An 11,419-nucleotide genomic window follows, 5' to 3' on the forward strand; every position below is an offset into this window, starting at 1 on the left:
TTCGTGTGCAGTCAAACAGAAAACGTGAAAGCATTTTCCACCTTGGTAGGACTGAGCTGTACGTGGGAGTCGTGATGAGATCAGCTCAGCTCTGCTGTTTGTGTCCTTCTCAGGAACTCTTTGTCCTTCAGATCATCTGCTGTTTTGTCTTTAATGAAACGCCCACATTAAGCGATCGGCTCTCTGACTGTTACACTAATTCTGTTTGTGTAGCTTTGTAACTTCTGTGTCTTTGGACTTATGTTGTACTTGTAATGTCATCACCGCCTGTTGCTGTGTTTGACTTTTAAACAGCTATTAAAGTTCACACAGCAGTTCTTTGGATGAATACACAAACTAACCTGAAACGTTTTCTAATCACAATTTGTGCTAAAATAATTTTAGAAAAAAAGTCAAAGAACAGTTCTGGGCCCTAAAAAGCATCAAATGACAATCTGTGGTCAAACTAATTTAAACTTAAATGACTTAAACTGTTGGTCAGATGTCATGATACACCACTAAATTAGTCCTGACATCGAAACCAGAATCTATTTCTGTGTGGAGGCCTGAAGTGACCATAAGGAGAAAAACACAAGTTTAAAACTGATTAAAACAATGTGCACAGGTGAAACGATCAGCAATTTATATCCCTCAGCTGGAGTTAAACAAAAAACCATTACACCATGCTGCCGCCTGTAATACCTGATCAGCACTAACTCGCTAAGAACCAAAACAAACCATGTGTCTGTGAAGGTTCTCAGTCATCCAGGTCATCGTAGTCTAAGGAGCTTGGAAAGAAAAGCGTCTGGACTTCTTTAAGTCGCTTGAAGACGTTTCACCTCTCATCCGAGAAGCTTCTTCAGTTCTAAGGTCAAATGTTTCCAGTCTCAAAACTTTGTTTTCTGCATTATTCATTCACTTATTACCAGTGTTGGTCAAGTTACTTGAAAAAAGTAATCAGTAACTAATTACTGATCACTTCCCCAAAAAAGTTACTTTACTGATTACTTATTTTAGAAAGTAATTAATTACTTAGTTACTTAGTTACTTTTTAAAAACACAATTTACAACCTGAAGAGGTGATAAAGCGATAGATCTTTCAGCCCAATTCTACTTTTTCTGCATAATCCATCATACAAAATGTAATCAAATGGAAAAGTCTCTTTTTAACTTGTTTTATTAGTTTTAATCTTTTAACTTTATGCATCAAGCAAAAATTTAATTACATGCAACATTCTCTGACTTGAATAAATTAGTTTAACATGTAAACCTATTTTCTGCACATTCCAGCACATAAAATAAAATATTTTTTGTGTTTACACTCAGTCTTTCAAATAGATGCAAGTAAAACACAGCAGAAAATAAATAAAGTCAAAGACTCAGCGGTCCTGTTGCTCTATTTTCACCTGTAAAGCAGGAGTGGGGTAGGCGGAGGTTTACCCTGGTGCAGGTGTGCCGCGGTCAGTGGAAGAATCCGCGAGTTTCTCTGTGAGTTTCCCATTACGTCGTAGCTACAGTGGGGCAAAAAAGTATTTAGTCAGCCACCGATTGTGCAAGTTCCCCCACCTAAAATGATGACAGAGGTCAGTAATTTGCACCAGAGGTACACTTCAACTGTGAGAGACAGAATGTGAAAAAAAAATCCATGAATCCACATGGTAGGATTTGTAAAGAATTTATTCGTGAATCAGGGTGGAAAATAAGTATTTGGTCAATAACAAAAATACAACTCAATACTTTGTAACATAACCTTTGTTGGCAATAACAGAGGTCAAACGTTTACTATAGGTCTTTACCAGGTTTGCACACACAGTAGCTGGTATTTTGGCCCATTCCTCCATGCAGATCTTCTCGAGAGCAGTGATGTTTTGGGGCTGTCGCCGAGCAACACGGACTTTCAACTCCCGCCACAGATTTTCTATGGGGTTGAGGTCTGGAGACTGGCTAGGCCACTCCAGGACTTTCAAATGCTTCTTACGGAGCCACTCCTTTGTTGCCCGGGCGGTGTGTTTTGGATCATTGTCATGTTGGAAGACCCAGCCTCGTTTCATCTTCAAAGTTCTCACTGATGGAAGGAGGTTTTGGCTCAAAATCTCACGATACATGGCCCCATTCATTCTGTCCTTAACACGGATCAGTCGTCCTGTCCCCTTGGCAGAAAAACAGCCCCATAGCATGATGTTTCCACCCCCATGCTTCACAGTAGGTATGGTGTTCTTGGGATGCAACTCAGTATTCTTCTTCCTCCAAACACGACGAGTTGAGTTTATACCAAAGAGTTCTACTTTGGTTTCATCTGACCACATGACATTCTCCCAATCCTCTGCTGTATCATCCATGTGCTCTCTGGCAAACTTCAGACGGGCCTGGACATGCACTGGCTTCAGCAGCGGAACACGTCTGGCACTGCGGGATTTGATTCCCTGCCGTTGTAGTGTGTTACTGATGGTGACCTTTGTTACTTTGGTCCCAGCTCTCTGCAGGTCATTCACCAGGTCCCCCCGTGTGGTTCTGGGATCTTTGCTCACCGTTCTCATGATCATTTTGACCCCACGGGATGAGATCTTGCGTGGAGCCCCAGATCGAGGGAGATTATCAGTGGTCTTGTATGTCTTCCATTTTCTGATGATTGCTCCCACAGTTGATTTCTTCACACCAAGCTGCTTGCCTATTGTAGATTCACTCTTCCCAGTCTGGTGCAGGTCTACAATACTTTTCCTGGTGTCCTTCGAAAGCTCTTTGGTCTTGGCCATGGCGGAGTTTGGAGTCTGACTGTTTGAGGCTGTGGACAGGTGTCTTTTATACAGATGATGAGTTCAAACAGGTGCCATTCATACAGGTAACGAGTGGGGGACAGAAAAGCTTCTTACAGAAGACGTTACAGGTCTGTGAGAGCCAGAGATTTTCCTTGTTTGAGGTGACCAAATACTTATTTTCCACCCTAATTTACGAATAAATTCTTTACAAAGAAAGAAGAAAAGAAAGTGTACTTTATTGGTCCCCGTGGGGAAAATCCCTCTCTGCATTTAACCCATTCACTCAGTGAAGCAGTGGGCAGCCACTGGGCGCCCGGGGAGCAGTGTGTAGGGACGGTACCTTGCTCAGGGGTACCTCAGGGTAGCTGTTCAGGGGAATCGAACCCCTGACCTTCCGATCATGGGGCCACCACTCTACCTACTGAGCTATCCCTGCCCCAAATTACAAATCCTACCATGTGAATTCATGGATTTTTTTTTCACATTCTGTCTCTCACAGTTGAAGTGTACCTCTGGTGCAAATTACTGACCTCTGTCATCATTTTAAGTGGGGGAACTTGCACAATCGGTGGCTGACTAAATACTTTTTTGCCCCACTGTACTCGGTGCTTGCTCGGAAGTTTAGGGGTTTTTTTTCGCTGTAAAAAGAAGTTTTCTTCCCACGCACGATGGACACTAATGTTTTTGTCACTTTTTATGGAATCAAACTCAAAGTAAGGTCAGTACTTCCACGCTTTAAACGCTGCACGCTCATACTCTCTCCTGCACTCGATATATGATCCATTGTTGATCTGCACACAGCTGTGGATTATAGAAATCAGTGATGATACCCAGCCCTAGTGAGCAGCCTAGGCCTGAGAGGAGTGGATGTAGCTGTGGGTAATGAGAAAAGATTAAAAGAACGATTGATAACTTTTCTGTTAAGGCCTGATCCTTCTGAAATTCATAGCCAGCTCTGACACGGTGCCATCAATCTTTGAATGCTGAAAAAGCAGCAGTGTAACCAGGAAACACATTATATGCTGCAGTGCCTGAGTGTCCCCTCTCCCCACTGCCTTTCAGCAGCAGACAGCAGCAAACAGGTCGTCAGAGGAGCCGATGTGATGATTAAGTTAAGACAAAAGGACCATCAGGGGGTCCTTTTGTCCCTCTTTGAGGGGGGGGGGGGGATACCCCCACTGGGTTTAAATCGGTGTGAAACATTTAATGACCACTAACCCACTGTGACTGTGACTTTCCACAGTAATGAGTAACACAGTCAAACATACCAGCTTCCTGCCTAAATGTGTTACAGGCTGTAAACAAAAGAGACTCAGCACACAAACACATTTTACATACTTCATGTTCCCCCCATCACAAACAAAAGCAACACAATTCTGTGGGCTACATATTGAACACAGAAACAAAGCATTGATCGACTACAATTTATATCTGGATCAATCCACCCGCCTCTAAATCAGACCCGACCAACACAGACTGAAAGTTCATCACTTCCCATCATCAGTCACGGCTCGCCATCCCGACACCTTTTAAGGAAAAAGATGAAGCAGGAAAAGAAACAGAAACAGTTTCAGGAGCATCATGTAGAGACGTGCAGGATAAAAATACAAACTGAGAGTCGCAGCACTGAGCAGGACCAAAGTCTGACGCTGCAGAGCAAATGGGCATATATTTAAATCCACAATGAATATCTGAACACCTTCAGCTAACCTGTCAGTCCAACAGTCACCCAGAGCAGACATCCACATAAACAAAAGCAGGAAACAGTTTTAGATGATCCATCTGAAATCTGTGGGGTGACCTGATGAGGTAAATGGTAAATAGCCTGCATTTGTAAAGCGCTTTACACTACATTCAGTCATCCACACATTCACACACACATTCACACACTGGTGATGGCAGCTACATTGTAGCCACAGCTGCCCTGGGGCGCACTGACAGAGGCGAGGGCGCTCATAGAGCTGCAATGTTCCTGCAAACATGGGCAAAAATCTAAAGGTGCTTCTACAGAGTTTGAGAAACACCTTCACCTGAATGCAACCAGGTTATTGTAGGTTTTTATTTTATCCCCGTTAATATTCCAGCCCAGTTCAGGGCGATGGTGGCGTTAAAGGTGGAAAGGTTGAGGATTAAGGTGAGTTTCCAGACATTTCTGCTGATTCAGTGATCCTGTCTCTGACTGTGACTATGATGAAGCACAGGTGAGACCACATGCTGCTGTTTTGTAGGTTTCTCTTCAGATCTGTGACGCTGTCAGCATGATTTATGATGGACTAGTGACACTTTAAAGTGTGATCTCACCCCAACCGGTCGTGGCCGCCCCTCCCTGAGCCTGGTTCTGCTGGAGGTTTCTTCCTGTTAAAAGGGAGTTTTTTGTTCCCACTGTCACCAAAGTGCTGCTCATAGGGGGTCATATGATTGTTGGGTTTTTCTCTGTATGTATTACTGTAGGAGCTACCTTACAATATAAAGCACCTTGAGGCGACTGTTGTTGTGATTTGGTCCTGTGTCAATAGAGTTGAATAATGTCTCTGTTTGGCAGACAGGATCTGTACCACACACCAGGAGGAGGTCACTTGTTATGATTAAGATGCAGGATTACATGGAAAAAAGATCATTTAATAATGAACTTGTGATGTTGGTGTAACAGAGGGATTCTTCACTTGATGCCTGATTTTGTGCAGGTGCGTTCTGACTGAGCTCAGTCAGACGAGTAGTGAAAGCGTGGAGCAGAGGGAAGTGTTGAGTGTGTAACAGGGAAGTGATGAAGCTGAAAGCATCTCTGCTGCTCAGGCTTCAGACTCTCAGTCGTCACTCAGACATGAAGACTGCGTCCGTCTGTCTGCTCCAGGGTGAGTGAACATCCTTACAGCTTCATCCAACACGCGCTCAGACAGCACGTCTGCATGAGTGCATCAGGGACGCTTCCACTGATGTATCACCTGAGTATCTGCAGGCACATGAGCTCAGTACCTGTTCTGCTCAGAGTTCTGGTTTTCCTTCAGTCGAGGAACATAAAAATCCTAAAACAGCATCATTTCTGAACTGAGCTTTCATTGACCTCTGACCCTCAGTGACCTCTGCCCTCCTGTTGCAGGTGTGTGTGTGCTGCTGCTGTCTGCACCGACTGTTTCTGCAGGTGAGTCTTTTCTAAGTTTATATTTATGATTTCAGGAGACAGTCTGCAGTCATTCCCAGTATTCAGATCTCTGTGACAGAACAGAGTGTGTTTCATATAAACTGAGCCAATACTAAATGTTTGTCTAACAGCAGTAATCCCACTCAGTTACATGTAATACAGAGCAGTTACATGTAATACAGAGCAGTTACATGTAATACAGAGCAGTTACATGTAATACAGAGCAGTTACATGTAATACAGAGCAGTTACATGTAATACAGAGCAGTTACATGTTTCCAACATTACTCATTTTTACGGAGTTATTCATTCTTTTGGAAGTGCCGTAAAATTCTAGTTCTTCATATAAGTTATAAATCTTTTTAAATATGGCCTTTTTCATTGGTTGTGAATGCACAATATGCACAATGTTCTCCACCAGCTGTACTTTTTCCATTAATACATTTTTACTGCTTAAAGTCTTTAAAATAAACTGTTCGCCGGTCTTAATCTTAAGGAAAGCCCTTTGAAGAGGTCCCTCATTGACCCTGTAGTCACAGACTTACAGTAAGTTGTAGATTTTGTGGATAATTTACCAGAGTAAATATCCGTCTGTCATCACCCTTGTTTCCACGTATCAGGATGGTTGACAGATGCATTAAAGAACAACACATCCACCCTTATTCACAATATAATCTGATATTTTTGCTAATAAGGGTTAAGAATAAAACATCCTGGCTTTTACTTTTTGTATTATGACGTACGTATAATAAATGGTTCGTAGGAAAAAGTCCATATTTATAAATATCAACAGTGTTAAGACAGAGATGATTAAAATAAGCAAACATTTTGTTAATAAGTTTACGCAGGCACGGTCAGTCATTCCATGTCACATAACACGGACCTTATATAAGGATTTTTAACTTCATATATCAAATACTTTTCAAGATACTTAATAAAAATATCACATTGCAAAAGACACATAGTGACTGAATCGTACTGTACATTAAACATAAAATTCTCAGACACAAAAATAAAGAAACTTTCCTGCATGAATTAGTGCGACTGCAGTGATGCAGATGCTGACAGATGCCGGTCCGTCATGGTGAAGAGAGAGCCGTTGATTTATCAGTCGATCTGCATCCCTACCCTCACCCATTCTCACAAACTCTGACTTTGACCGAAAGAATAAGATTGTGGGTGCAAACGACGGAAATGAGTTTTCTCCAAGGTGTGGCTGTCAGAGAACAATTTCCTGCAGACTGATTCTTTGCTGATTTAGAATACATTTGCACAATAATTGCAAAAGACAGCCAAAGAAAAAATTAAGTTATTTTATTTACATTTAGCTTTGACTCAAACTCAGAATACGAATATCTGACGATGTGTCAGAGGCATGTGTGGTCCTTTAAAATCTGCCTGTGCCTCAAAACTACGTACTGATTGTACTGATTTTTAATGGTCTTTAAAAGTTCTTAAACAAAGCTCTTCCACTCTTATGCTGATGACACATACACATTTTTGACAGTTATAATTGATGATTTACAGATTTATAGTCTTTAATACTAACTGTCGAAACATTAATGGCCACAGAGGTTATTTTTATTGACACACTTTAGTTCCATCTCTGGTTAACTGAGCCATACTTTATGTGTGTTGGTACAATTCTCACTATATTTTGAACTAAATGAGGTGACAGAGCATGGATCACAGTTTCCAAGTTCATGCCTGGACAGAAAGGGCTTTAGCTTCGATCTGACGTGATAGAATGAAGATTTCACCGCCATGTGGCCATCAAAACTAAGTGCAGTGTCGATTTTTACCCCAAGATTAGTAACAGAGCTCTTCAAGCGAGGGCTCAGAGCAGCAAAGTGAACATTTGGGATACCAGAAGAACGATTGGGACTGAATAAAATTGCTTCCACTGTTTGTTCATAAAAATGTAAAACATTTTGAGCCATCCATGATTTAACTTTGCTAAGACAATCAAGCAGGAGTCCAATCGATGAGCTATCAGAGTGATTGAAAGGTAGATCAAGCTGGCAATCATCAGCATATAGATGAAATGAAATTTCATGTTTTCAGAAGATCACACCAAGTGGCAGGAGATACAATGAAAACAGTAGTAAAGTGTTCCTGGGTGAGATGTGGACATGCCAGGAACACCCAGGAGATGCTCTGGAGGCATCCTGGTCAGATGCCCAAACCAATGAACACAATCTGTGACAAAGGGCAACCCTGGCAGAGTCCAACACCCACTGGGGACGAGTTCCACTTATTGCCAGCTATGAGGACCAAGGTCTTGTAACGGTTTTATGAGGATCTAATGATCCATAGCAATGGGTCGACTAGTGGACGGACTCTCCTTTCCAGCACCCTGCCTTATACAGCACTAACTAATACACACACTAACTAATACACACTCTAAGCAGAATGGTATTCTGACAGTTGGCATGGTGGTGGAGGTTTGGCATCATCACCAAACACCACGAAGGTCAAGAGTTTGAGTCTTGTTAGATTAACTGACAGCGATGTCTCTGTTATGGACTGCCAACCTGTCCATGATGTGCCCTGGTTTTTTGATCACTGACAGCTGGTGTAAGCATCCTCATTGGTTCACTGTGAAGAAAATGGATGGTAAATGGCCTGTATTTATATAGCGCTTTACTAGTCCCTAAGGACCCCAAAGCGCTTTACATATCCAGTCATCCACCCATTCACACACACATTCACACACTGGTGATGGCAGCTACATGGATATTTATTCAGAACAAACCAAATACTAAACAGCAGTATGTGAAAACAACATCACCTCAACAGAAATTCAGTTTTGCCAACTAAATAGACAAAGAAGATAGAAATAAAAGTTTTTCCTTAAGTGGATTCTTTGTTATCATTATTTATAAAGGGATATGATGGTGGTCCACCTCTCCCTGAAATTCAGGGTAAACGTTTTGTAGGTCTCCCAGGTTTCAAGGATGTTCCTTAGAGGGCAAGCCAAATTTCTGGATGAGAACTTAAGTGGCAGTCTTCTTCATGTGTCGTCCTCTTCGTCTTCTATTGGCTGCTGCTTTAGCTGGTTCCACAGGAGGTCATCTGCCTCCATCTCATCCTATCCCAGCATCCTCCTCGGTCACACCAACCCTCTGCACGTCCTCCTTCAAGACATCCATGAACCTACTCTTTGGGTTTCTTCTTTTTCCCCTGGCATCTCCATAGTTGCCATCCCCCACCTATCAGTTGTAGTCAGTCATGCCAAGTAAAGAGTTAATTGGTCTGCATCCTGTCAAATTCAAATTACCATGGCAACCATGCTCATGTGAGCTGGCTCCACATTTGGATTCTGGTTTTGATGCAGGTCGGTGTGAAGTTTGATGATCATCGTGACGCTGGTCCTCTCCTCTTTGGTGGTGATTATCTGTCTGTCTGTGTGTCCTCCAGTGTCTCTGTCTGTCAGTCCAAACCTTCAGCAGGTCTTCAGTGGATCTTCTTCAGTGTCTCTGAGTTGTGTTGATGATGGACAGACAGCTGATGGATGGACAGTGAAGATGACCAGCGGAGGTCCCACTGAGGACTGTGGAGCAGCTGAGATGAGTGGAAGTTTGTGCGTTTTGGATCGTAACTCGTCCTACGGTGGAACCTTCTGGTGTGAAAGCTCATCTGGACAGCAGAGCGATGAAGTGTCCATCAGTGTTTCAGGTACAGTGAGATGTTCCAGCTGTGTCTCTGTCTCTGTGTGACTCCAATCTGATGGTGGAAGTCTGTCTCTGTTTACCTGCTATTCAGAAAAAGGTGTGATCCTGGAGATCCCTGCACTTCCTGTGAGACCAGGAAGTGATGTTACTCTGCAATGCAAGAAGAAGAGTGGTGAAACAGTTCCATCTTTTTTCTTCATGAATGGACGTCTCCTTGGGTCTAAAGCAGAACACGTTATCCCTAATGTCAGGCACTCTGATGAAGGTCTCTACTGGTGCGCTTCTAACACATTTGGATCATCTCCTCAGAGCTTTCTGAGGGTCCGAGGTCAGAGCACTGACATAACTCTGTGTTTAAAGACCTGACCTGCTGAGCTGACTCATGAACCTGTTTCATCATGTCTCCTGCAGGGTCTCCTATAAATACTCTCAGAAAGTCCGTCCCTCCACCTCCAGTTTCTGAGGCCAGTTCTTCTCTGTCCACTCTTCCTCCTCTCACCAACTCCTCCCCCCCTTCTTCTCCCTCTGTGTCTCGGATCAGAGTCATCTGCCACCTGTTGGCCTTCTGCCCGTCCTGCATCTGCACCATCCTGCTCCTGTCCATCTGCTGCAGCAGGAGCTCAGGTACAAACTCAGGCAGATACTCACAGAAACACTTTGATCACGTCAGCACTGTCCTGATTTCTCCACTCTGCCCACAGGTAACAAACATGCTGTCTCCATGGAGACGCCATTGGATGTTGACGAGCATGATGACACCACTGAACATTATGTTTGAGCGGATGGATCCTCTGATAGAATTAAATGTTTCTAAAGCTGAAAACTCTGAAGTCCTCACTCTGAGTTTCTCAATCAGAACCTGATCTGTTCACTGATCGATCAATAACCCTCAAACTACTGATGAATTACTGAATTATTGGATGAAAGCTTTGTTTGACATTGTTAGCATCTTCAAACATTGAAATCTCTGTGCACCTCTCTCAAGTTATTTACTGCATTTCATTTATTTACCACTGGTTCCCAACCTTTGGGAGCCACGGCACATATTTCACATTGGAAAAATCACACCACCAACAAAAATATCACAGAAAGTATATTGATAGTTTTTCCCTGCACACCAGGTACAGTGGTATTGGCTCGGTTTGTCCCCAGTGTACCTGTTGTACTTTCTTCTGACCACTACTCATGCTAGGACCTTCATCTGCGTCTGAGTTTTCTCCAGGACCAGGTCCGATTGTTTTACTGCCAGTTGGCAACTCATTTAAATAGAGCTGGTAGTTGTACTGCCCTCTAGTGGAAGAGAATGTAATTGTTCCACCCGTTACTCGATTACTTCGAGGACTAATCAGGTGGAACCAGATAATCGTTCACGGCACACCTGATCATTTCTCAGGGCACACTGGGATATATGGTATCAAACACTGGGAGCGTTCGCCGGCGTTTTACAGAATGATGGTGAAAGAAACGGTTGATGCACTTTGAGTTCTTCAGCTTTGTTAAGGTTTTATTTTAATCAGCAGGAGAAAAAAAGCCATGTAGTTTTAGGAGATTATCATATTTATTACCAATCCCAGGTTTCTGCCACGGCTGACTAAATACAGTCAATCCAGCAGTGTGCACGACCTCTTTAAAAAAATGATATTTCAATGCTCAGATCCATGAATTTTCAGTTCCATGGATAAAACGATTAAATTAAGCCAGATTGTATTCCATTAAGATTCCAAATGACAGTTTTTTTACTTTCATCCCTGAAGAGGAACTTTGTGTTTTTGAGTTTTGTTGAGATGTCCAGTGTGTCGGCTCAAATTTGGATTTATAAAAAACAAATTCAGATTCCAAAAGGTAAAACAGGGAGAACTCAGCAAAAACGAG

At 42.6% G+C, this 11,419-nt stretch overlaps 2 protein-coding genes and 1 long non-coding RNA gene across 3 annotated transcripts in view; 2 read left to right on the top strand and 1 right to left on the bottom strand.

Moving 5' to 3' along the window:
• The window catches only part of LOC146672933 (uncharacterized), a 405,352-nt gene that overhangs the window by 97,928 nt on the left and 296,005 nt on the right, over positions 1-11,419 (bottom strand). The gene's annotated exons all lie outside the window — the stretch shown is intronic.
• LOC146672937 (uncharacterized) overlaps positions 1-11,419 on the top strand; it is a 339,553-nt gene that overhangs the window by 58,640 nt on the left and 269,494 nt on the right. The gene's annotated exons all lie outside the window — the stretch shown is intronic.
• Positions 5,500-10,360, top strand: LOC146672942 (uncharacterized). The gene is made up of 6 exons (XM_085401584.1): positions 5,500-5,587; positions 5,833-5,874; positions 9,294-9,551; positions 9,639-9,875; positions 9,959-10,171; positions 10,249-10,360. Exons 1-6 carry the CDS (start codon positions 5,500-5,502, stop codon positions 10,323-10,325), a joined length of 915 nt encoding a protein of 304 aa, XP_085257710.1. The 3' UTR covers positions 10,326-10,360.

This window comes from Rhamphochromis longiceps, linkage group LG3 (genome assembly GCF_057381845.1).
Source record: "Rhamphochromis longiceps isolate RC_006_pf linkage group LG3, R_longiceps_female_GT1.1, whole genome shotgun sequence".
NCBI classification, from domain to species: domain Eukaryota; kingdom Metazoa; phylum Chordata; class Actinopteri; order Cichliformes; family Cichlidae; genus Rhamphochromis; species Rhamphochromis longiceps.